This window comes from Chaetodon auriga, chromosome 10 (genome assembly GCF_051107435.1).
Source record: "Chaetodon auriga isolate fChaAug3 chromosome 10, fChaAug3.hap1, whole genome shotgun sequence".
Classification (NCBI taxonomy): domain Eukaryota; kingdom Metazoa; phylum Chordata; class Actinopteri; order Chaetodontiformes; family Chaetodontidae; genus Chaetodon; species Chaetodon auriga.
The window spans coordinates 3,922,516-3,948,706 of record NC_135083.1 but is presented as its reverse complement, the minus strand read 5'-3'; the positions used below and the strand labels follow the sequence as shown (position 1 = coordinate 3,948,706).

Sequence of the window (26,191 nt, the reverse complement as noted above, 5' to 3'; positions counted from 1 at the left end):
AAACAACACCATCCGACGTTTAAAAGGGGCAGTTTGTTATGGTTCAGTCAATAAATTAACAAATAAAAAGGGTATGTGAGGCTGAATGACAAATGTGACAGATTTTAGTCATTTTTACTCCAAAAACTAGAATAAGTTTATTTCGAGGAATGGACCAAATCTTTCTCAGCGACACTTTTACGCGTGCGTAAAACACATTTGCTTTGTTTATTAGCGTAATTCAATGATGCTGGGATGGTTAATTCAATTCACAAAACTACAGATCTGTCGGTGATGAAGCGTCAGGAGCGGCGGCGGAGGCTGGCAGGACGCTGTTAACTGAATTCAGGTCAGTTTTTAAGCTCTCCGTCGACACGAGGTGTTAAATTCGTCATAACAATGACATCAAGCTGGTGTGAGCTTCCTTGTCGTGAAAATTAAATAAGAGGCAAACTAAATACATGATAAAAAACGAATAAAACAGAGAAAATTTTAAATTCTTCTCTTTATGAGCTGTGCATGTAAAAAAAAAAAAAAAAGTTAGATTTTGCGTTTTATTAGTGCAATGACACAAACCCAATGACTGAATTTTATGACAAAAACACAAAATGTTTGGCTGACGGTTAATTCTGACTCTTTATTCACCTCTCCAAAGAAAAGGTTGCATCTGAATTGAAACTTCTCTCCAGAAATCACTGTGTTGCGGCAAGTAGCGCATATTTAGCCTCTCCACGAAAACGCTAAAAGGAACAGCGGAGGGCTTCTTTGATGGGATTTGTCGCCAGTGAAAGCTGTAGGTCTTTTGAACGTAGCTGTCAGTCAATACCAGAGGGACCTCCCCCACCCTCCCCCCGCACACACACACGCTGGCAGCTGGGTGTGTATAAATAGATCCAGGAGCTCGGACTGCCACTCAAACCCGAAAAGCCGGGACGCAGGAAAGATGCCCGCATCGCAAACTGGATTTGGCAGCTTCTTCTTGGACAGGAACGTCGGCATGCCGACTGGATATCAGATTCCGGTGCTGGGATGCCCACCGGGCGTGCAGCAGCAGCAGCAGCAGCAGGCTCAGCATCTGGCAGCGATGGCAGCTGGAGTCCCCATAACGTACTCAGGACTACAAGGATACAACTTTATCCCCTATCCACACCACAGGCACATCGCACACATGGTGAGTTGAATATCAGTCATCGCACGGAAAGCTCCGATGCTTCATACTATAAACGAAAATGTGTGTGAAATCTGATGTTGAGGATTTTCGAAGTTAGGTTCGCCTTCAAAGCCTAAAAAAAACTGAAGTCAGGAAAATAAATTCAGGAGTGTTTCCACCCTTATTGTACTTCTGTCCACTTGTGCGCTCTGGGGGTCAAGGGTCACCAGCTCCGTGCGTAATTGCTCCTTCTTATACGTTTCATCTCTGTTTTCCAGAATGGTTTCGACTTGAAGGCCGCCTCTCCCTACCATCACGCGCTCCTGGCTCGCGGGGAAGCTTTCTACCCGCCCTACCGCCCGGGAGCAGCCGAGGATCCCGGACGGGTCGCCAAGGTGGCCACCCGAGAGAGCACTGGGGCGCTGAAGGCCTGGCTGAACGAGCACCTGAAGAACCCGTATCCGACCAAGGGCGAGAAGATCATGCTCGCCATCATCACCAAAATGAGCCTCACGCAGGTCTCCACCTGGTTCGCCAACGCGAGGCGACGTCTGAAGAAGGAGAACCGGGTCAGCTGGGCGTCGAAGGGGAAATCAGACGAGGAGGATGAGGAGCAGGAGGGAGAGAGTGACGACGACGACGGCTCCCTGCAGAAATGTCATTTGGACGAGCGGGACGAGGAAGAGCCGCAAACTGAGCGCGCAGACACGGACGGGCAGGTCGCGAGCGCGTTGGGCGGCTCGGCACCCGTGGATGAGCGGCTGGAGATGCAGCCAACCAGCGAGCGCGAAGACAGAGAGCTCGCACCTGTCAAGAAAGTTGAAAAGAGCGACTCTGACACGCCAGCTGCTTTGGAAAGTAAAGACAACATGTCCAGCCAGAAACCCAAAATCTGGTCTTTGGCAGAAACCGCCACCTCAGAGACTGTGAAGAAACCCGTGGAGCATATTTACCACCCGGCCGGAAAACTGTGGGCTGAGTGGGCCTCCAGAACCGGACTGTTTGTCCCGCCATGTTACACCACCCACGAGATTGTCTAAGCGGGTATTTAGACACAAATAAGAGACACTGCCCACACATTTTGCACTTTAAACTCTCAAACCTCAGGGATTTGACCGTTAATTCCTGACGTTTGCAGTGAAATGGAAATGATTTGAGACCAAAGACTAAACGTGTAAATAAATGTAGATGTATTTTTCCATCAGCAACCTGTAAATTATGTTTCCTTTGTCTAATCATGAAGAAATATTTTTGCTTAAATAAAGTTGAGCTTAGAGCGAAATCCCAACGTGCTTTACTGCTCTGTATCTGACATATTTAATGCATTTATGGCACTTTTAATTTGAAGAAAATGGAAAATTAGCCAACCAGCTGCTTGTGTTAATAATAAGGCCATTTTTTTTTCATATTAAAAACTCCTATGTGTAAAACTCATCTGGACGAGCACAATGACGGTATTGGCTTTACTTTGCATATCAAACCCAAATGTAGTCTATTAAGCAGGTTTCTGGTCAGTTTGTTGCAGTAATCCCTGCCATTAAACTCTGAACAAGTTTAGACCTCAGACTTCTTAAATTCCTGTGTGGATGGAAGTCAGCGCTTCTTATTTTCCCCTCAGGTAAAAGGTTTAAAATTCACTTCAGATTAGCAGCAGCAGCCCCTGAGGTCGCTTGAGGTGTTAGTGGAGTTTAGGGTAGGCTGAGGGACTCTTCGCTATCTATCACCCAGGTTCCCATGTAAATTCAAAGGGCTGTACCTCCATTAATCCGGGGATAATGAGAAAGCCGCTGGGAGCGACCGGCCTGTCATGCAGCTGCCTGGTCTTCTGGCTCTCCATGCAAATCCCTGCAAACAGGAACACAGAGAGGGCAGATTAGCTCTTATCTGCCCCTTTTCTCACACACAGATAAGCACAATAGAACACAATATCATGGAAAACGTTTATACTTACTCATGAAACGTCGCCTCCTTATGAAATAGACTTTTGTAGTGCTAATTAATGACACTTAAAGAACATCATCCAGCTGAACTGTCACTGTAGAGACACTATGTGGTAATCCACGACTCTCTGGCGCCCCCGTGAGGAAACTGGCGGTAACTACAGCACGATTTTGCCCCATCAGAGTTTTCAAACTGCGGGGACACCACAGGTGAAAGCTACAGGTTGGTTAATTACTGTAGTTTAATCCAGTTATCAAAACACCTCCTGTACGCAATTAAGGAATTTTAAAACCTCCAGCGCCCGATGGCCGCATTGCGCATCGAAAAGCAGACTAAGTTTTGCGGTAATAATTCAGTCAAAGCAGAACAAACAGACACGATACACGTATTCTTAACAGTAGTGTGACTCACGCTTTCAGAGGACATCCTTATCTCCGATGCACCGCGAACAAACGTCCTTAAATCCGCTGAGAAACCACTGACTGCAGGGACACCACAGGTGAAAACTCCGAAACCCGCCTGGGAATCTACACGTTTTTAAGTTTTCTTCAGTATCAAAGTACTGCGGTGATAGCTGTCTGTACGTACATGGGTACAATGCAGACAGGTACTGCTTGTAGCTAATTCGGCATACTTTTAATGTTGCCAATGTTCCAAAATATAGACAAATATTGGCTAAAATAAGTGGGCTGAAGTCGCATCCCACAGCATGGCTCACTGAGTCCACAGCAAAGGACGACTTCCTGTTTATATCCCCCAAAGCATTTTGGGAACTGTCTCAATTTTGTCTGACTTTTAAAGCCCTGAATTAAACACTGACTGACGCACAGCAGGAAAAGCAAACACTCCCATGATTTCAACTTCAAGTTGCATAAACTTTAATGCAAATTAAAAGCTTTTAAATTACATGCAAATCCCATACACAAACATTGCCATTCCTTTGCACCTGGTGCAAATATGTGCAAAAGTATTTTGCAGAGAATTAACATAAACATTGGCGACTAAATCAAAACACGTTATATACACACAGTGAAAATGAAATTTTAACTTACAAAATGCTACCGTCAGAGTTATCATCCGCTAATATAGCTAATATATACAACTTTAAATTTATTGTTTACAATTAAGGCAACTACATACATCTTTAGGGGGAGAATTATGTACAAGTGAAAATTGGGGCAACAATACACAACAGGTTACATTCATAATTACACTCTATCAACAAGTGACAGCCGTCTTTCAGTGTGTAAACGTCTGCGTTTGTGATTCCTGCCGGGAGAGGACTTCTGCTTTGCCGTTCTCCTGTGTCACAATTTTTCCATTTTCAGTTAAAAGTACGTCCGGTGACATCTCCTGGCTCGGCTCATCCTCGTTTTCCTCCGGTGTCCTTGGAAAACCCTCGTCTTGTGAGGACTGCACCTCCGGCAGCGTGGACTCTTCGTCAACGGGCTCCGTCGGGGTTGTTATGAGTCCCCTGGATTCTCTCAGAGGCTCGTGTTGTTCTCCCAGACACGATTCAACACAGCCCTGCACGAGGAAGACAGTGTTAAAATGTAGAAACATTTTTAACTGTGGCAATGGCAAGAAGTTGAGCAAATGTGTTGGAATTCAAGGCAACATTTTTTGTTTCTTTTGGTGTGTTTAAATGAGATGCAGACCCGCAGAACCAAACGTTAAATGTCATTTAAAATAACAGTTTTAGCTTAGCATAACAGCTGTAAACACAGGGAGCCTGTCGAAAAGTAAACACAATTTCTTGTTTTTGCGGCTCAGCTTTTGTACGGATTCAACAAAAGTTAATTAAAGACCTCCAGAGCCAGATTTTGTTATGTCTAGATAAAGCCAGGCTCGCTGGTTCCCCTTATTTCCAATCTAAGCTAAACTGACCACCAACTGCAGCTTCCTGTTCAGCATGCAGATATGAAAGTGGGATCGAGTTTCTCATCTCTCAGCCAGAAGCCAGAAAGAACGGAATCATTCACAGTAAACTGAGACAATGTGAACATTAAAGCTTCTGCAGATCTTTTTGCCAGTTTTCCTGAAAGTTGTCACTGAGACAAACCTGGTTCCTGCGGCACCTTCATGTCCTTCTAATGGCATTTACAAGAACCCACCAAATCAAAACAACCAATCAGAGGCAGCTGACTGTCGAGACTCATTCCCAGGTCGTCATACGCTGACACTTTGGGTCCCAAAGAATCAGTACTGGACAAACTGGGAATGAATCTCAACGGTCATCTTTCTCCAGAATCACTTACTGCACCTTTAGGTGCAATTATTGGCTTTACAGAGATTTCCTGCTTACTTAAATACAACCCTGATTCCAAAAAAGTTTGGAAATAAAAACAATGAAATCATCTGCAAACAACAGCGTTCCTGAGCTCATGTATTAATCTCCTTCATCCAATCATGTGTTCACAAAGTGGTGAACCTCCTCCTTCCTCACTTGTGAATGACTGATCCTTTCCAGGATGCTACTTTCACACCCAATCATGATACTATCACCTGTTACCAATGAGCCTGTTTACCTGTGGAATGTTCCAAACAGGTGTTTTTGGAGCTCCACATCTTTCCCAGTCTTTAGTTGCTCCTGTCTTAACATTTTGAAACGTGTTGAAGCTGATGAGCTCAAACCTTAAATATATTGTCTTTGTGCTGCTTTCAGCTTTTTTTTGGAATCAGGGTTTTGTATAAGGTGCATGAAAGAGACTGATGCAGCAGTCAGCAAAGCAAGATAAAAATAACATTTACCTTTACCTTTGCTTTCGCATTGCCTCGTTTACCTTGAAGAAAGGGAAGAAAAGACAGAACATAAGTGTTTTTAGTGGATTACTGTTTCTTTGACTCCTTGAAGAGACGACACTGAGAGCACAGCTCACCTCTGCACAGGAAAATCATGAGGACAGCTATAAGTATAACCACAATCACAGCAACCACAGCCAAGATCAGAGCTACGTGTGTCCGTGGGGTTTCCACTGCAAGACACGAAGAAGAGACAAAGGTATTAACCACAACATCACAGAGAGGAATACAGAACGCTCAATAAACGTCCTCCATGGCAGGAAGCGGGTTTACAGCACCTGACTGAAAAAGGTAACTTTCACATCTACCACACATTTGCATTTCAGCAGAGGAAGCACAAAAAAAAAGGTTTGGAGAAAAGACGCTTTCATGGCGTCCATGTTTACTTTTTAACTCTAATAAAAAGATTCTTGAGCTACTGAAGCACGGTGGAGTCTATACACAGATGTAAACAGTGTGTAAGTAAAAGCTCTTAATCCCACGCTCAAAACCGCAAACCAACACAGATTTATACAATGTGCCGCCTCCTCACCTCCAGTTTTGCTTTGAGTCAGACACCGCTAACCACACAGCTGCACATGGCAGCGATAAACCTTTACGATTCATCTGCCTACACAGAACTCACCGCAGATGTTGTCAGAAACGTCTGTTCCGATTTGTTGAATTTTTTGTCCTTTCCCACACCTGCAAAAAAAAAGAATTCAGAGTTGAAGGATAATGCCTGGTTTCTTATTGGGATCGACAGGTTCAGGTGATTGTTTGTCCTGAAATGTCTAAAAAGAAGGCCGCCATTTGCTAAAGTTAGCGTCCCACAGAAGGCAGTCAGGTTTTGGGCCACTACAAGCCTCCAGAACAGCGTCAAAGCACGGACTATCCAGGTCTTTGAGACTACTGGAGGGATCAAACACCATTCGTCTAAAACACAGTCCCTTATTTGGGGGTGTGTCACTACCAAAGAGCATTTACTGACCCCTCTGATTCAATGATTCAGGTTTTTCATCCAATTTGTCAGCAGTTTTATGTCCAATAAGGATTTGGCTCTTTGTGTGACCCAGCAAACACAGAGACGCAGAACGGCCGAGGTAAAGCAGAAGGTCGGATTTGATCTGTTCTCTCAGTCTGTTTTTTCATTTTCAATAAAGCTGCTTTGATCCCTTTCGGTGTGTACAATCAAGTGGAAGATTGTCTGGAAGTGTGTGCAGTTATCCTCATTGATTACTGTGTCTCCTCCATGACAGCAGCATCTTGCTCCACTTTATAAACGCTGATGCTTTCAGAAGTGGATAAACGAGCCATTACATTAACTAATCCTTTTCAAGCGTTTTGACACATTGGTGAATTCATTTATGAGTTCAAGCACAGGCTGACGACCTAAAGCTGGAGGCCCTACTCATAAGAACATTTCAACATTTTAGAAAATGCACGTTGGCTAAGAAGGCCGACAGCACTCTCGTGTTTTTTGGGTGTTGGTATCTCAGTTCAAATGTAAACATGTTGAAGTTTCCATACTTACTCTGTCCACTTCTTACAGACGCTGTCCATCGAGCTCTCGTCAGAATATTTGCCTTCAGGGCATTTCTGACACACTGTGTCATGCGTGTGATTGCCTGAAAGACAAGTGTGACACTGCATGTTAACTGCAGCTCTCCCTCGATTAAAGGCTAATCTAATCTAATCTAATCTAAGTGTGACAGCCGACAGAGTCATCACATCGTGAAAACATGGCTGATCTTTCTTTATGTTCAGTGTGGAAAAAAGGTGCATCAGAACGACGTGTCACACCTTTGGACTGAACCCCGTGTCCTGGCTCACAGGTGGTGTGCGGCACACAGGTTATACAGTCTTCACTGGAGCAGTGAAATCCCAGTTTGCAGGTGCAGGAGCTTTTTTTCTTGCTCTCGTGGATGGCATTCTGAAAGTTTTTATCTGAAAGAAGAACAGTCACAGGTTGTGCTCTGTGCTACACCAAGGCGAGGTCTTTCACTCTGAATAGGAACAGTTTGCTCGGCTTTGTCGTGAGGTCTTACTCGGGTCACAGTACGGCTGACGCTGACACTTTGGCTCTTTCGTGTATTTGTCCTGATATTCGTTCTCCCCACAGTCCTGGCACTGAGGTTCCAGACAAAGGCTGAGGGACGACATGCTGGTCCCTGAAAACACAGCGTTACTTCATAAATGCAGTACAGTGCAGTATTTCAGTATTTGTCTCACGCGTATGTAGTACATGGTGACCTGTATTCACTTTCTTGCCAAGGGTTAGGTGACAAGATTGACACCACTCTCATGTCTGACTGTTAAATACAAAGCCAGGACAGTTAGCTTAGCTTAGCATAAGGACTGGAAACAGGGGTAAACAGCTAGCCTGGCTCCACTGTGTTTTCACTATTTCTGCTTGACAAACGACTGAATCGAGCTGCGTAAAACTTAAGTCATTTGCTTAAGTCAGTTTTACGAAGTGTCCCTGAGTCCTTGTACCAGGATTATCAGGTTATCTTGTATTTCTGATTCACAAAGCATCTCATCTCTTTTGGAATCAGGGTTGCAGCTGACGATTACACGTCTGATGACTGATAGTCTCAGCTCTTCACTGAGGTATCTCCACATCTAACAGACATGAGGGTGGTGTCCATGGTCTCCTGTAAGTGTTGGCAAGAAAGCAAACGAGCGAAGGATTCCTTTGAAGTGGATGGTGAAAGAGAATCCAACGAAGGTAAAGAGGGGAGCTAAGTGAAAGCAAAAACAAATGTTTCTGGGCTGTTATATTTAAACATCCTATTGCCATCTTTGTCTTCATGTTTATGCTCGTAATTGTCCATATTTTCAACATTTTTCGTGGTCTGGGGTCCCATTCACAGCCCCTCAACAAAGAGTGACTACAGTCCAACACCCCAGGGGCCGTGTTAGACACACCCCTGACAGTTTGCAACCAAGTCCGCAGAGGGAGGAAGAGCGTCCTCGTACCTGGCCCGCACATATTGCAGCAGTCGTCATTGACGGCGTACTGAGTAGCTGGATCACACCCGGGCTGAGCGGCGGCCATGGACTGCAAAACACAAAGATCCACATGAATAAACGACCTCAAAGCCTTGGTGGTCTCTGGAGACGCTTTTTGTCGTGACTCTTATGACTGTTGGCGCACTTCCTCACGCCCGAGCGTGAAGGGCGTGACGGAAAGTCCCAAACATTCAACGAGCTGCCAGCCCTGAAACTCAGCGCCGTGCAGGTGCATTTCGGTGCTTCTTTATCAGTTCTTTTGCTATTACTGTCGTTAGTTTGCGCACCAGGATCCAGCCAAAGTCGCGTGTTCTCACCACGACCCTCAGTCTGCTGGCAGGCGCGAGGAAAACGAAAGTGAAAGTAAAAAGACTTATGGCGCACCATTGAGACAGTTTGTCCACTTTGGAGCAGAATATCTCATTAAATGAAACTTGTGAGTGAACGAAGGATGAAATGATGTTTAAATTAAAAGCTTACGACGACACGACTAGATGGAAAAGCGCCACCTGAGCCAATCAGAATCGATCCTTTCTATAACGAGAAAACAGCGTAGTGTACTCACCGTAAAAGCCCACATCACCATCATCATCATCATTATCATCTTCCTCGGCTGCTGTGGATGCATCTTAGTGAATAACAGTGTTATTAGCAGCAGCTTATCGTCGCTCTCCTCCTCCTCACACTCGCAGCCTGGTCTCTCCTCTCGGAGCTCTGCCTCCTCTTAAACTGCAGGAGGAGCTTGCTCCGTCAGATGGAGCTGAGTGGCGGGTATTTCCCGTTTTTTTTTTTTCTCTTTTATTTTTTTTGACCATTTTCTGTAAACTGCCAACTGCGCCGTATTATACAGTTTGGCCCCTAAACTGCCCAGAAGTGACTCTGATCCTCAGGTGGGCGTTCAATGCCACAGCCTTCAATCTGAAAACCTGGAATATTTCTTCCCAGTACATCAGTGGGTGGAGAAGTACCTAGATGTACATATACTCCAATACAAGTATTTAAATTGTATAGCATGATTAGCAAAGTGTACATAAAGTACCAAAAGTACTTCTTATGGAGAGGAACGGCCCCTGTGAGGGTACAGATCGTATTATTGGATTATTATTACTGATGCATGAATATAAGCAGCTTCTCACAGCTGCACAGGTGGAGCTCATCTACATCAAGGCCCTGTGTGTAATAAACTCAATGCAGATTCTGATTCACTGTAGCTGCAAATAAGTGCAGCAATATCTCCCCCCGAAAGGGCCAAAACAGCAAAACTACTTTTAAGTACACACGTTAGAAACGTGGTGACGTACTGCTGAACAGCTTGTTGTTGTGTGCCTTGTTCTCGGCACACCTTTTCTGTGGTAAAGGCTGAAATCCCACCAGATGAAGGATTTCCCCAACAATTTTTCACGAGGGGAGTTTCCACATGGTCGCCGTCTAACTGCTGGTGGAGGCGCAGCCCTGTTTTCTAAAACGCCTCCACCCACGTACTGATCACTGCACACGTGTGCTCCGTGTTTTACATGTGTAGTAAAAAGCCATAAAGTGAACAATTTACCTGTTTTGTTTTACTGAAATCGAGTCACAACAGCAGAAGTTTGTCGTTGCCCCTGTATTCCTGTAATTACGGTACAGGCACCGGGCGCAGCCAAAACGCACCATTTCTCCTGTTCGATTCTTTATAGATCTGCCAATGACAACAACAACAACAACAACAACAACAACAACAACAATGGGGCATTTTAGATTACATTTTTATTGAAATATTAACATAATTACGCATCTGAACTTTGTGATTTCCCCTCATATCAGACATGTCATTTTGTTTTCTTAAGTATCTTTTCATGAAAAATACTTCATAAATAAAGTTATTATTATTATTATTCTTATGCTTAACCAAGCCAGACTACAGCCATGTACAGAACCATCCATTTGACTGTATGTTTAACACAGTCTTATAATAGTTGCTGTATAATGAAGTATTGATTCAGTGGGAATCACTGACTTGGCCTTTGTGTTGTATGACATCATTTTGTATTTTCGGGGCCTTTTCTTTTATGAGCCCAACACAGCTTCTCCTGTTTTCTTTGAAAAAGTGTAAAGTTTTCATCACTTCTCACTGCTTGTCTTGTATTTTGTATATTTGTGTTGAATACTGAAACATAACGTCTAATGTGTCTCTTCTCGTGTGTTTTCTGTCCCTGCATTAAATATGAACTTATTTTACTTCATTTGACCGTTTTTGAGAATTATATATTAGGTTAAAACTTGACTTCAGTCACACATCAACAGTTTTGCTGAATATTCAGCTGGATTAGTCTTCATTAATAAAAGTGTCAAACGATAATGCTGCTGCTGATAATTCACCTTTTACAGCTGAAATCCTTCAGTGTGTCTGTGCTGAATGTGATGACATTTTATTGTATTTTATCATTTACATAAGTCAGTATGACCTCAAATAATTATGGAGCACACCGAGCCACAAGCATCAGTCTGCTGTCACTGATAATCAATTATAATCAATAATTCAGTTTGTAGACACGTTCTAAACTACACCAGAACAAATGGGACATCAGCTGTACTAAATTGCACTTTGTGTGGCCTGTAGTCGTTTGTTCTTCTTTGTTTCACTTTCAGTGTCGTCGGCTAAAACAAATCGTCCATTCATGCCTCTTCTTCCTATTTTTTGTATGACCAGTGATGACGTTTATTCTTTAACAGGAAACAGGACAAAACAATAATGACTCAGAGTTACCCAGTAAGGCTCATACTCATCTGTTTTCCTGGCCAGATGTTAAAAATCCCTAAATATATAGATCAAAATGACATAGTAAATATGCACAAAGTAGTCGAGTACTCGTCCAGCAGTAAATCATCACAGCACATCAGCTCAAGTTCAGACTGAGTAAGAGAAAGGCAGGGCAGAGGCTGACCGGGACAGACGACAAGAGCAAGCAGAAAAGATGCCTGATAGCCTTCTAATGTTGACATGTTTCATTATTAAACTGTAACTGGAGATTTAAGTGCACTAACTCACCACAAACTAACACCATCAGTACAATCTGATGGAATATAATGGAGTCATGTTGTTTATATTGATATTATTATAATGCTGAAGAGTCACGTCACATGATTCTGATACATACTTTAAAAGGGTAAAAGCTCAGGAAATATACAGTTCAGTGTACACTGGTTTTTGTCTGAGTGCTCTTAATATTTTCCTGTAGCTTGTTGGTACTTTTGATTGTTAAACTGGTTGTTGTAATGTTTTATATTCCACTGAGATGCATCAGCTTTATCCACATTACTAATATAAAAACATTTAAAAAAGACTTAAAATACAAGAAACAATAGTCAAAAACAACATATATTGTTTTTTTTAATTGACACATTCAAAATAAAACCATTAAAAATTAAGAAATTTAACCAAAAACAAAAATAATTAAATGAGAGAGAAACAATCATCATGTATGAATTCAGTAATGCATATCAACAAAATGGTAAAGACTATAAATATTTTTTCGTTGTCTCACTCTGTAAATGTTTAATACTCATTTCAACATAATTAATAGATTAACAGATGGACAGACTTCACCTTTAAATCCTGTACAGACTGTAAATAATCAAAATAAAGTTCATTTTCAGCTGAAAGAAAACATTTTGCTTGTAGAATCGACGTTTTCAGGTTTGTGGGTAATAATTTGTTTGGGGGATAAAATAATCATCATAAAAAGGCTTAAAATTAAAAACTAAAAAACTAAAAAACTAATCTCCTTTATTATTATTTGAAAGTTATTATGGGGAAACCATTTCCAATATGATGATGTCGCGCTCTTTTCCTTTTAATCCGTACAGTAAAATCACATTCTGAGCCCATGGTGGATATAAACTGCAGGTCTTGTGTTATTATGGGTACTGGGGAAAAGCCTCAGGTTTCTCAGCGCTCTCTCCTGGATAAAACGAGGTATGCAGCAGGTAAAGCACATTGTCCTGCGAGTGCAGACATGCAAACTGACTGGAAATGCAGAGAACGCCTGTGTGTGGCTGAGGGTGTGGCTGACCTACCTGCCCTACCTGGAAGAGGTGTAACCTGAGCTGGAGGAGGGCGGCGGCAGACACAGGACACAAATCACCGCAGTTTTCCCGTCAGAGAGGCAGATCTCTGCTTAAGTCTTGCATGACGAGAAAACAAAAAGCCCCTCGCATGTCATTGCCATAAAAGAGGATCAGGTCCGACTGAGGGGTTGCACGTATTTTTGTGGGTAATCTAAAAAAATCATAATGCCAAGTTTAGGATTAAAGAAGAAGGAGAATCTGTCCAGACTGGACAGACACACTGAGGACCTGCCACAGGTAAGATTCCAGTTTACATGCAGAGAGAAGCAAACATCAAGCAGTCGGCTCCTGAAGTGTGAAACTCTAATGTTCTGTGTGTATGAAAGTGTGAAGTCAAAGCTTGTGCAGGTGTCACTGAACTAAAAGAGCAGCTTTATTGTACTGAGCTCCTGGAAAAACAGCCCTCTCGCTTTCATTAACGTCAGGCCTGTGCAGCAGGAGGACTCAGAGTTTTGGTTCAGTATGTGGGGGACTCCAAGCACTTTTACTTCCTCAATTCAAGCCGACTTCCCTGCTGCTTGTAGTTTCCCTCAAAGGAGCGCTTATTTACTCAGAAACTTGACAGATAATGACTGATTTAAGGAAGACAGTGCGTTCCTGTCACAGCACGTGTTGAGCAGATGCAGATGCTGATTGTACGATAGTTCCTCTTTATAATTCCACTGAGCTGAGACTGACTCATCTCATCTCCTTTATCAACCATCGCCTATCTGAAAGAACACCTAAGCGGTGCTCCTGTGAAGCATTGCTGAAGCTAAATACTACATGACAACTAAATGGAGGAATGTGAGGTCTTGAAATAGTTTTGTAGAAATTATATAGGAGCTATGTGATAGTTTGCAACTGAAAGGGCCCTTTAAAGGGCTTGATTTTGTCACTTTAGGCTGCATATTTTGTGAAATATGAACCATAATTGTTCACATACAGCCGTGCTTCACAATAGAAGCATTTACCCTAACAGCTCGCACGTATTAACACAGTTTATCTTTACTTTCCTGGCTGTTGTGCTTTCAGCTGAGCAATGAGATGCAGCTGAGCATCATGAACAAGGTGAAGAGTGGCGAGTTGTCCATCGAGGACGCTCTGAACGAGGCCAGGAAGGATCGGACGGAGCTGCTCAAACAGAGGAGCCTGGCTGAAGAGGTACGCTGCATTTTAAAGCAGGCTTCCTCAATCTTCTGTGGGCTGGGAGCTGGATCACCAGCCCCAGAACAAGGCACAAACTGCAAAAGAGCCCTCAGAGAGCTTCTGGAACCTGCCATGTAAAATGACAGACCTGTGCCTTACACACGTGTGTGAGTGCCTGCTGCTCTTCAGATGTTGTCGTGTCATAAGCTGCTCAGCCTGCTTAATCGGTTCTCAAGGAAAACTCTGGCCACTCTGAGGCTGAGAGGTATTTTCAAGGTGGATTTTTGTGGTTTATGTTCTACGCCTTCAAAGGACAAAAAGTTCCTTGTAATGACTGAAAGGTATTTTCCCATTCGGTATTAATGTCTGTCGTTTGTGCTTTTGGCTGCTGTTTCAGGAACAGCAGCCCTCACAGTACAACTTCAGTGTTCACAAGCACGGCCGCTACAGGTGGCAGAAACGGGTTCTTCAGGTGAGTTTAAAGGAAAACAAAAGTCTGCAGCTGTACCAGCCGCTCTGTGGAGTGCTAACACGCTAACAATGCTGGCAAGCATAATGTTTAGAATTATAATTAAACACAAAGTACACCTGAGGCTGATTGGATTGTCATTCGTTTCTGCAAGTATTTGGTCAGAAGCCAAAGTACTGGACAAATTAAAATGTGTTCCTGATAAAGTGCTAATGCTCAAGTTTATATTATATTAGATCATGAAAGTGATTGCAATTCATCCTGAGGGGGGCATGAATGTCGCTCACTGCGTTGTGCTAATTCACTGATGTAAAACCTCTCGTTGTGACGACCCAGATTGATTTCAAGACCAAAATGCTGTGCAGCATAGAGAAAGGCATCATCAAACAACAACTTCCCTTCGCCGTTGTGAAGAGTTGTGATGATGGAGTGGGCTCCAGGTTCTCCATTTCCTTTAGAGGACATCATGATTATGAACTGGAGGCCACTTCACTGGAGGACAAACACAAGGTGAATTTGGACTTGGTGGGGCTGCATGTAAATTACAATAAATCTTCTATTTATACTCATGAAGAACTCTAATGGATCTGTCATTTACATTAAAATGATTTGTGCAAAGAGAAGGAAAGATGTAATCGCTGCTTGTTATTGATGCTCTCTTTGTCTGAACAGATGATTCAGCTTGTGAATCAGATCATTTATCGGAACATATACAGCGATTCTGAAGAGGGCAACGCAGAAGCACGTGAGCAGCCTCAAGCATCACAGAGCCTTCGGGAAGGCGTCCTGTTGCTGCACCGAGGCGGCCTGGCATCATTCAAATGGGTGAAGTACGGATGTGTCCTTATTACTGCAAAGCTGCTGTTGTGAAACAGCTGCAGAACAAATGTGTTACAAATAATTCACTTTATAAATCGCTTTTTGAATCAGGAAGTCTTCCAGTTTGTTATTGTGCTCACGCTGGAGAAGTGACACAATTAAAGATGCCCTCCAGACGTACGAATACTCTGCTTTGAGTAATAATTTGTGTCTGACATAATATCCTTCCACACAGAAAGTTCAATCAAGGAGTTTAAAATTACATCGACTCCTTCTCCTTCGCTGAAAACCCCAAATCTGTGAACATGCAAGTCATTTAAAAGGTAAACTACCAGAAAGTCACTGAGAAGTCAGTTTTCAGTGATTTCTGGAGGCTTCCAGCTTCAACTACATGGACAAAATCACGCATGTACGTACACGTCTTAAATACGGATCTAAGGTGACCCCGAAGAACCTTTCCCCCTTCAGAAGAAGAACGTGAAATCTGTCTTCTAGCATCAAACTGTACATCATTCTGCACAGTGAAGCTCAAACATCCAAATAAAGCACGTTTGTTTTTGAGTGCAGGGGGAAATAAATGCTCTTGGTGCATCTCACAATGCAGCGCACAGATGTAAGACGTTAGAGGAATAGTTTCACATTGTTGGAAATATACGTTAAATATGAAGCTCAACCCTGGTCTTGAGCCAAATTCAGGCTTTCACACTTCAGTTTTTGCAGGATGAAACAAAAATATAACTGTCACCTGATTCTCACGTCCACCTGTCCTCAGCCCCCCCTCAGTATTTACACCAGCCCACCTCCATCTGCTCCCTGCAGATTGTCAGTGTCGCCTCATGCCTTTGCCTTCCAGCCGCTACCTGTAGCTGTACGCGCTAGTCCTGATCCTGTGAATCCTTCGTTACCTGCTATCTGCTGCTTCGACCCTCTGTCCTGTACCTGCGAGCCTGTTGTCACCCAGTTCCTCCAGCTGGACCTCTGGGGCCTCTTCCCTGTTGCATCATACACTACCTAACCATCTCCTGGCTGTAGCTTCATATTTCTCTTAACAGACCGATGTGAGGGTGTTATATTCTCATACATACTTCTGGAAGTGATTAAGTGTATTTCCCAAAATGTCCAACTTTTTAAGTCTTTGGTTAAACGTTGTGCTCTCTCTTTGTCTTACGTCGATGGAGATCTGTGCTCTTGTTGCATCACATCCTCCAGTTTTAATCTCAAATATTGATATTAGTCTCAGAAATCCAGGGTTCTGGTACAAAGCAGTAAAACACACAGTATACAGTCTACAGACACGGCCCAGGTCCTGTTGTTGTGGCTCACATTACACATGACTCCGTTTTGTTCCAGATACGAGGTCCAGCTCCACCCAGGCCAGCTAACTCTGATCCCCATCAGGGGACGAGGCCCCGCCGATGGTGAGGTGATATCCTCGGGGCCCGTGTCCACCGTGGTTCACCTGTCAGACGGCAACACCAGCGTGCAGAAACCTAACGGCTTCGACACTTTCACTCTGGTCACCCACAAGAATGAGTACCAGTGAGTGAGCGTCATTAAGATGTGGAAATAATCAACGAGTGGATTCTGTCTGTCACACCAGCTGTGCTTCTTTTCACATTTATTTACAGCTTTGGAACAGTGTGCGATGTCACTCAGCAGCCTTTTCTGTAATTCATTTATTTTACTGTTGTGGTTACGATGCAGCCTCGATCGAGTGATAATGTCAAACACAAACAGGCCCGATGTGTTAATAACCACACTGATCTCAGCTGATGAGGGAAGCTGAGTGAATTGTGGATTTGTTGCAGGTTTCGGGTGCCCGTACCAGATCACACAACTGCACCCGGGGCTGTCCAGCAGGAGCGAGACGCTTGGGTCGAGGCCATTGACAAACTGTGTTCGGACTGGAAGAGGAAGTCCAGGAGTGAACAAGCGTTTGTGGAAACAAAGAGTCTACAACAGCTCTGCATAGCCGAAGACACAGAGGACACGGACCTTGAGTCAAGCAGTGAATTTGGTGGTGGAAATATGAGTCATGTTTATCCTCCGGTCGATTATGAAGACAACTCTTCAGGTTCATCAGCTGGTGACGAGGCTCAAAGCGGCCCATCAGCTGATCACACAAAACCCACTCCTAAACCTCGCAGCGCTCGGAGGGCTGCTGTTCAAGTTATGGGGCCTGATGTTTTGCCTCCAGTCCAATCACCAACCTCTCCTGAGGTCGCCGCCTTGTCTTCACCCGCCTCCCCTCAACCCTCACCCGCTCACACTGCCCTCACATCCTCTCCCACAGTCCCAGAGTCTCTTCCCCATGAATCAGCCTCGTCAAATGTCAAAGGGCCTTCCCCCCCGAGCATCCCGGTCCCCCCACCTTTACCCCTCAAACTGAATTTAAAGAAACCATGCACCAAGGCTTTCCACTGGGACGTCGTTAGCTCAGAGAAGGTAACGCTGCTGTTTGTTGGTTAAAACTTCATTCATCAGACGGCATTGAGTTACCATTTGTTCTCAGTTAAGCATAAAGCTAACCACGGTTGTCATCAGTGTGAATTACTCACATTTCAATGCAAACACAGAAAGGTCAGTTTCAGCTTGGTTTCACTTCATTATTCCTCACTGTGTCATTGTAGGGAATTATTCTTTGTTTTGTCTGTCACTTTTTGCTTCCCCGGTGTTGCTCTTTTTGCAACGTTAACATTGATTTTCTCATAAAATGGAGTTGTCTCAGCACTGAATTAATTTGTTTCTTGGCAGATTGCAAAATCATTCTGGATACAAGAAAGCACCAAGAGGATTGAAATCGACACATCGCGCTTATATGAGCAATTTGCCGTTAAAGATCTGGGGACGTCTGGTGTGGCTGAGCTGAGTAATACCCATCATATTATGCTCAACCAGAAGATTGCACACAACTTCAGTAAGTAGCTCATCAATGAATATGTTTCAGTGTCGAGGTGCTTATAAATACTGTCCACTGCAGCAGATAATTTGCAGCATTTTATGACGGAGATTGGATGTTCGCAGCAAAATAAGTATAATTTCCATGTTGTAATGAAAAGGCATTCTTCAGGATTAAGTCTTATTCCTTCTGTGAATTGGAAGTGTTGCTGTGAATAAACCCACTTTCTCCACAACCACCAGAGGGAAGCACAGCATAGAAAGAGCACTCAGGATCTCTGCAGAAGCAGTGTTAATGTCAGGCTCTTTAATTTTCATAAATTAGACTTTAAATGCCCAATTAAGAGGAGGCTGACCTGAGAACTCTTTTAGGGAGGGCCTATAAATGCTGCCACTTGCTCTTTTAAAACGACGGTTGAAGCTATAATGATGCCACAGAGGCTGTAAAACAGATGGATGTTCCTCCTCTGTGTCTGCAGGGGGCAGTGTGTCACCAGTGCTGCAGTGCCATAACTGCCCATGCAATCTGCAGAGCCATTGTGAAGTGGAACATATTCTATATCTCATCTAATAGCTTTTCACTTTTGATTAACTGAGTGTACGTGGTTTGTGTATTTCAAGACCCGAGCTGGGGGAGAACGTTTCAGAAGCTTCCCCTCGCAGTTCCTCCGAAAGGCACAGACACTGGGAGAGGACACAGATGTGGTGGTGGGCTGCTAAATGGAATCAGTGCGAGTGTGTGGACTGGCAACATAATTAGAGGTCACATGTTCATGAAAAATGGATAGGGGATCTGAGCGACAGCGACATCCTGTCTTGATGCAGAATACCTCAGCAATCAGAGTTTGTGCTCATCCCTGACGTGGAAACTTCAGGAGCAGGAGCTGAATGAAGGCAGCCTGCAGGCAACCCGCGGCCGTGCATCTTTCTGCTGCAAGCTTTAGAAGCATGTAGACATTTGAAGAGCTGCTTGGTCAAATTAACACCAGTGTGCAAAGAGGCATTTCAGCAGTGGTGGAGGACGAGTTCAGATGCTTCAGAGGCTTTAAAATACCTAAAAAGGGCTGAGAGGAATCTGTAGAAACACCAGACGATACGTCAGAGAGTGAAGAAGGAAGTGACTAAACTCAAGATGAATAAAACTTTAATTCATCACCTCGTCCGTGAACGTTTCTGCCTGAGTAATCTTTCATCGGCAATGGCGGGTGTTTAACGGCGAAGACTCCCATGATGCACCGCTACTTCACACCATCATGAAACTACTTTGTTTTCATTGTTGAGACCATGAGACCTCTTGAGACAGAAATCACACACTGTGCCTTTAAGCAAAAGTATGAAAGTATCATCAAAATGGACTTAAACTACCAACAGTAATTATATATTATGTTATTGGATTATTATAACTGACGCTTTAATGTGTAAGCAGCATTTTATGGTTGTTTCTGGTCAAGGTGAAGCCAATTATAACCGTTATTGGGTAGTGAGTTAGTCAGCACATGTGCTCCATCACGTCCTATAATCTCATGCTTTATTTGTAAAAGCTACTCGTAATTTAACTGTCAACTGAAATCAGGGGAGTAAAAACATCCTCTGAATCACAGTGGAGTAGGAGTACAAAGTAGTGGAAAATGCTAACGAAGCTACTGACCTACAACTATGACCTATAAACAGCTTTTTTTTTTTTTTGTTAATAAAAACAGAATCAGACAAAGGTGATTTCTGCCTGTTAATGCTTAAAAAACTCAAGAAGTCCTCCAGGATTTAGCTCTCATTAAAGCCACGCATGAAAAAAAGAAAAATATAGGACCTGTCTTTCCTCTCTCTCCGTCTCTCTCTCATCAGATGATAGGCGGTACAAGTAGGTGATCAGTAATTGGTGAATAAACTGTTAATGAGCATCAGGTCCGACATCGTATTCAGCTCCTCTGACTGTATCCACTGCGACTTTAAACACATTATGTTGTTTGCAGTTACACACTGAGGCAGATGGAGTCGGACAGCTTGAGCAGGTGGTTGTATTGGTGCTGTTCTGCGGTTCTGAGTGGTTTCCTCTGGTAATCAACATGATCCTTGAGGGCAAGAAGAACATCAGCTGCATGAACAGACCACAGGACAACGCTGTAATGATCCATGTACTTATTTATAGTATTCTAAGTGCTCTACATTAATCCAAAAGACCTTTGACAGCAAGATTGTGGCTCGTATTGATTTGTCTGATTGCACTCTTTGGAAAAATACCTACACAGCAGCGGAAAGACAGATAAAACAGTCTGTGTGTGGATGTGTGTGTGGTGGGATTTTTTTAATAGCCGTCTCTTCTCTGCGTGGTGGAGGAAATATTCAGATCCTGTAGATACGTAAAGTACAATAGTGAAAAAATACTCCATTACACGTAAAAATCCTGCACACAAAATACTACTGAAGGCTTACTGACTTACTCTGGTATTCTTACGCTAGCCCTGACCAATCGTCACTCTCCATGTCTAAACCTAACCAAACCAACCAACAAAAGCCAAGAGTACTAGCCAATCAGAGGCAGGGTAGGGCGGGTCGTTAGTTAGCGACCCACTCTTCTCTGTAGGTATAAATAGCTCCTTCTAACGTAACAAAAACACAATGATTTTTGGTTTCAGGTGATTGTACCGTAATGAAAACATCATTATAAATATTATTTTCCATTTCTCTCATTATATCCACCAAAATCCTGCACACTGGTCCTTCAAGTGACCCAGTTATTCCCAAATTAGGGGTAAGATAAATCTGAAAAAACTAAGTTCTGTTGCACAAATGTGTCTTTCTTTCTACAGCTCTCCAGCACAGGGTGAGATCCGCTGAGTTTTCTATGATGGTGGCTCTCTTCTGATTACAATGTGTGTCTGAGTAATATGATGATGTACCTTGGGAGGCCAGTGTACGCTGCCTACCGGACATGTCACACTCATAATTAAAAGTACACCTGTGGCTTCCTGCACGCACTGAGACACCCTCTCCGTTGCTATAGTCTCATTTGGAAGGCAATGCCCAGTTTGTCTGAGTGCTGATCAGCAAAAGGCTTGATTTGAGGAGGCCTCGGCCTCGCTGTGGAGCACGCTGGCAGAGCTCAGCGCTGTCCGGACGTTTGATGTCGTGATTTCTCATTTTGGAAATGTGACACAGCAGCCTCTGTTGGTCCCGGAGGGGAAATCACTGTTATCAACGTCAAGGATTTAGAGGCGTGTTGATGAGTTTTGTACTTTGAAAATGCTTCTCATTTAACATCACTATTTTATTCACTTTGTCGTGAGTAGGTTTTCTGTTGTTTTGATGATTTTGTCATGGAAAAGGAAAACTGATGTCTGCATACATGAAACCTATAGATTCAATGTGGGGACTTTTTCACAAAAACATGTTTTTGTAAAGTTGCACAGAGGTAGCTCTTTTTCCACTTCCAGCCTTTTTACTAAGCTAGGCTAACGTGGCTGTAGCTTCATATTCAATAGACAGTGGTTCTGATCTTCTCATCTTTTGCTCCACAAATTATTTCACAAAATGTCAAAGTATTCCTTTTACAAGTCCAACGCAGAGTTTTCAGCTTGCAATTAAGGGGAAAGAAGTGTTTGGCGCACCCTAACTTGCAGTGCAGAATAAAAAATCCACTTCAGGAAAAGTTTTGCCCACAAGTTGGCTGCCAACCTGGAAAGTTGGATGTGACGCCTCTAAATCAATGCCTGAGTGTCTGACTGGCTCAAACATCTCAACTCTGTCTTGTGAAATTCACCATGTATTTTACATGCATGTCTAAAATTCCTGAAGCAGACTCTTAATGAATGTTTCTCACAGCTCCTGAATTATGCAGAGGCATTTTCTGTAAAACAAAAGAAAATCACATCAGCTTTGACTTGATAGAATGTAAATTTGTGCATTTCCCTAAGGCTTTTGGGGGAAAGTAATTAAGCAAAGGACCCTTTGTCTTCACAATGCTTTTTGAGTCATTTCATCGCAGGATAAGAAGACGATCTGTCAAGAGGAAAGCTTTCATGTACCATTGAGTGTGTTGACTTTTTCTAATCTATTGTTCCTCTAGACATTTTCCTCAAAAGTTTTCCAGTGCAGCCGGGAGAGCTGAAGGACAAACTGTTCGTCGTTAATGAGGAAGATGGAGGCCTGTCTGATGAGCACATCACCTCTCTGAGGAGGTATGAATTTGTGCCAAAAACCTCTGATTTGTATTCATTCCTTATAGTGTCACAACCGAAGCTGAGAGGTGAATGACTTTTCGAGTCCATGGGAGGTTGATGCGTGCTTTTGCTGGCAGAGACAAACCCTTTGGAAGCTAACAGCTTAGCGAACCATCAGCGGGAGATCCGAGTGCATGGTGCAGTCAGACAACGAGAAACAGGGGAAACCATGGCTGGTTCATGCGAGGAAGACGCTCAGTCCTTCGCTGTGTTCTAACACTAAAGAGCAGATGCCAGAACCTTTTACCAGAGCAGCTTAGTATTAAAGTTTCATCTCCGGTTATTTGTGGAGATGGAAACTATTGACGTGCCCTCAGGAATATAAGACTGAAAGCGGGTAAAATGCTTCCTGATTCTTACCTGCAATTTACTCGGTGGCCTTGGACGCTGACCTCCTGGAAGGCGGGAGCGATGAGAGTACTGTGTGGAGGATTTTATTTATTCTATGAAAACACAATATATATTTTAATGCGTCGTGATGTAAGCCCGAGGAATACAATCTTGAAAGAACCATTCCCAACAGGTGCTGCAATATTAATGACCGGTGCTACTCCAGTGGCACACAGCCTGGCTCATGAAAAAGTGAATGCCGTCTGTTTGAGGTCAGAATGCATGGAATGACAGAAGGAGGAAGTCCAATTTAAGACGAGCGGGGTTCATATTCAGTGCAAGGGAGAAAATGGCTGTTCCCATCAGCGTCTCGCTGTTTTATAGACGCTGACGAGGACCATCGGCGCTTACGTGGCTTTTAATCACTTGCCTTTCTGCAGTCTGGGGGAGACCCATGTAATGGCATCAGTCCAAGGGAGAGAGTTAGGGAACATGTGATGACATGAAGAGGCAAAGGTCAACATGGGAGAGTATTTGTGATAGAGGAAGAAAAACATCCATCGCAGTGACATGAATTTTTTAAACAGAACTATCGGTCTGTAGGTGTGCGTGGGTGTGTTCTGTTGGATATATATGACTGATATTTTGCACACAGACTCATTTATGTTTATTGTATTTGGGTTATTGGATGAGGAACGGAAGGGAACAAAAGTTTATCTCAGGTTATTTGTGGAGATGGAAACTATTGGCATGCCCTCAGGAATATAAAAATGTAAAATGCTTCCTGATTCTTACCTGCAGTTCGTTCTGTGGCCTTGGATGCTGACCTCCTGGAAGGCGAGCGTGATGAGAGTGCTGTGTGGAGGGTTTTATTCATTCTGTGGAAACATAATATATTTTTCAATGTGATGTCGGCCTGAGAGAAACAGAGCTGAGTAGTTCAGATGTATTAATTCGCCTATATTTTTAGTTTGCACAGCTGTAATCAGTGATGGCGTCATCCATGGCAGCAGCTGCAGCTGTTCACTCAGTGGTGTTTTCTGTGCTGCTCCTCACGTCTCAGCACACCCTCCCATGTTTCGCACACTAATTGTAGCACTATCAATAAACAAATCAATCAATTCTGAGTATAAAGTCATGAATCAGAAACACTAAATGTATTCAGACAGTAGAAAGCCAAACTCCCTGTGCAGCAGACTATACAGACGCTATAGGCTAACATGCACTCTCTCCTCTTAGCAATGAAATATTCACGATGCCACCTACAGACATCGTCTCTGGAGGGAAAGTTTCTACCTTTCTGTCTGTAGACTTTCCTCATTTCTTTCTAGAGAAGTTGTTTTTGCATGTGTGATTATTTTTGTGTTTATTCTAAATCATGTAATGATGCCAGTCTGATGCTGACCCTTAAAGCAGCTGTAATTAGTAGTTTTTTAATGACAGTGGATCAAATGTGTAATGTGAACAGGCTCACGTGTAGTGGTGAGCTCTGCAGGTCCACCTCTAAAAATATTTTTAAACCTCACTGCTTCGGTTTTATGGCACACAGTGTTTTTGTACCGGTTCACTCATCGCTCTCATCGACGTCGTTTTCAGTGGCAGCAGGCGGATGTTTTGAGCAGAAAAGCTCTGTTGCTGAGCAGGTAGTGCACAGTGAGTTTATCAAACAGCAGACAGACACAGTTAGCGACTAACTGGTGAACATAGTGGAACATTTAACGCCTAAAGAGGCAGATATTTCCCTCAGGAGCTGGTAGAGACCAAAAACACAGCTAGAACTGTGAATATTGGACTTCCATTTACCAGGTGGACACAAACACGACTTCAAACGGATCCTCCTGGATGCATATATAAGCAACTATTTGCTAACAACTTAGCCATATCAACTTTAAAGGTGGCAATATGTCAGTGTTGTAATCACAGCTCGTCTCTGTGGCCACTGCGGGCTTGAAAAGTATCTTAATGTCATGGTTAGAAAGCAATGCTTTGGTGCCCTCTCTGCTCTGTTTCACCTCTTAAACACACTACCTGCTCATAGTTTTATTCACAAATTCAGACACAACGGAAGGAGCAAGAGTGTTAAAGCGCCTGAAAACTTTCCTTCTATAACGTTAAACATTCACGACTAAATAAGCAACATCAGAGTTTGTCAGAGTAGATTCTGATGCACGTGTCGCTAAATCCTGGTGCTCACAAGTATATGACATCGCCTCTGGAAAAATAGTGTTTTCATGTAGGAACCCATTATTCAAAGTAAGAAGGTGATTTAGAAAACACATTTCAGAGGCTTAGAGTATTCTGAAAGCCAGTGTGGCCTCTAACAGTCATATTATTATGTTTGTTTTTATGTTCAAGGTACGTCCCCACCATGGATGATGTGGAAATGTACAAATCCCACACAGGACCTGTGTCAGAACTGCATATTGTGGACCAGTACATGCTGGAGGTACAGTTTTTAGTTCCTCATATTAGCCACAATAACGATGACCAGAGCTAGGATTGTAACCTCCTTTGACCCAAGCAGGATCTGATGCAGCTCCTGCTCGTGTGCTGTCTTTAGAAGGGCTTGTTAGGCCTTCATTCACCTTCCTCTTCACTCACACACTGTGGGTGTCATGACACGCTCTTAGCATTCATCTGGTTATCACCTTCCAGCATGCCTGGCAGTCATCTGACCTGTGTGTGGCTGGTTAAATGCTGCAGGAGGGGTAACGCTGGGATCAGCCCACGGTGCCTTTCAGGAATATTTGACACCAGATATAAAGGATTTCATGCGTAAGAACAGATAAAACTGCAAACAACCCGAATGCCTCTAAACTGACAACATAATCAGTCCTCTTTATTGCTGCCAGCTAAAGCAGGTATTCAGATATTGCACTTAATAGAGTCTGAAACGGCATCAGTTGAAACTCCTAAGATTAGAGGCGATTGCTCACTCTTCTGAGGGTTTTTTCAAAATCTAATGTTCGGCAATTTTCAGTCATTCCACACATTTTCCCCCTCAAACCCATTAAATTATTAAAGAAAATGAAAGGGCTGACACATTCTCTATGAATCATCACAGTTTCTAGCATCATTATTACTTGCAGTCAGTCGTGTCCTCCACGGGCCGCCGGCCGACCTCGGCTGCTCTCTGCACCACACTGTGTATCCCCTCAAATGACCACATGTGTGGTCTGCTGGTGCTCTGCAGTAGGCCGTCTGAGTCATGCTAACAGTGTGGCTTCAAGGGAGGACCTGATAGCCGGTCTGACGGCTGGTCGACCACCTCAGATAGATCACAATTACATTTTTGAAGACGTTCGAGGATGAATGGTGTTGTTAGTGATTCCCAAAATTTTTGTTTTGTTGTGAAAT

The 26,191-nt window shown here is 43.4% G+C and overlaps 3 protein-coding genes across 4 annotated transcripts in view; 2 read left to right on the top strand and 1 right to left on the bottom strand.

Annotated features, from left to right (window-relative positions):
- The first annotated feature begins 910 nt into the window (after window positions 1–910).
- Window positions 911–2,366, top strand: irx7 (iroquois homeobox 7). Its single transcript, XM_076741686.1, has 2 exons — window positions 911–1,150; window positions 1,408–2,366. The coding sequence occupies exons 1-2, from the start codon at window positions 923–925 to the stop codon at window positions 2,167–2,169; spliced, it is 990 nt and encodes a 329-aa protein (XP_076597801.1). The 5' UTR covers window positions 911–922; the 3' UTR covers window positions 2,170–2,366.
- A 1,561-nt stretch (window positions 2,367–3,927) lies between these two features.
- cd40 (CD40 molecule, TNF receptor superfamily member 5) lies at window positions 3,928–9,589 on the bottom strand. 2 transcript variants are annotated; one of them, XM_076740012.1, is made up of 9 exons: window positions 9,432–9,589; window positions 8,834–8,915; window positions 7,900–8,022; window positions 7,655–7,798; window positions 7,386–7,479; window positions 6,498–6,556; window positions 5,950–6,045; window positions 5,822–5,853; window positions 3,928–4,597 (listed from the first exon to the last, which is right to left on the bottom strand). In XM_076740012.1, exons 1-9 carry the CDS (start codon window positions 9,492–9,494, stop codon window positions 4,310–4,312), a joined length of 981 nt encoding a protein of 326 aa, XP_076596127.1. In that variant the 5' UTR covers window positions 9,495–9,589; the 3' UTR covers window positions 3,928–4,309. The 2 variants fall into 2 exon arrangements, with proteins under 2 accessions (XP_076596127.1, XP_076596126.1); XM_076740011.1 differs by having other exon boundaries at window positions 5,828–5,853; window positions 9,432–9,576.
- A 3,504-nt stretch (window positions 9,590–13,093) lies between these two features.
- LOC143327400 (uncharacterized) overlaps window positions 13,094–26,191 on the top strand; it is a 29,120-nt gene continuing 16,022 nt past the window's right edge. The window contains exons 1-10 of the mRNA XM_076741701.1: window positions 13,094–13,210; window positions 13,988–14,116; window positions 14,499–14,573; window positions 14,907–15,080; window positions 15,243–15,400; window positions 16,740–16,928; window positions 17,198–17,834; window positions 18,144–18,306; window positions 22,351–22,462; window positions 25,190–25,280. Of these exons, the coding sequence (XP_076597816.1) occupies window positions 13,139–13,210; window positions 13,988–14,116; window positions 14,499–14,573; window positions 14,907–15,080; window positions 15,243–15,400; window positions 16,740–16,928; window positions 17,198–17,834; window positions 18,144–18,306; window positions 22,351–22,462; window positions 25,190–25,280 (1,800 nt within the window). The 5' untranslated portion in view covers window positions 13,094–13,138. The remainder of the gene's footprint in view (window positions 13,211–13,987; window positions 14,117–14,498; window positions 14,574–14,906; window positions 15,081–15,242; window positions 15,401–16,739; window positions 16,929–17,197; window positions 17,835–18,143; window positions 18,307–22,350; window positions 22,463–25,189; window positions 25,281–26,191) is intronic.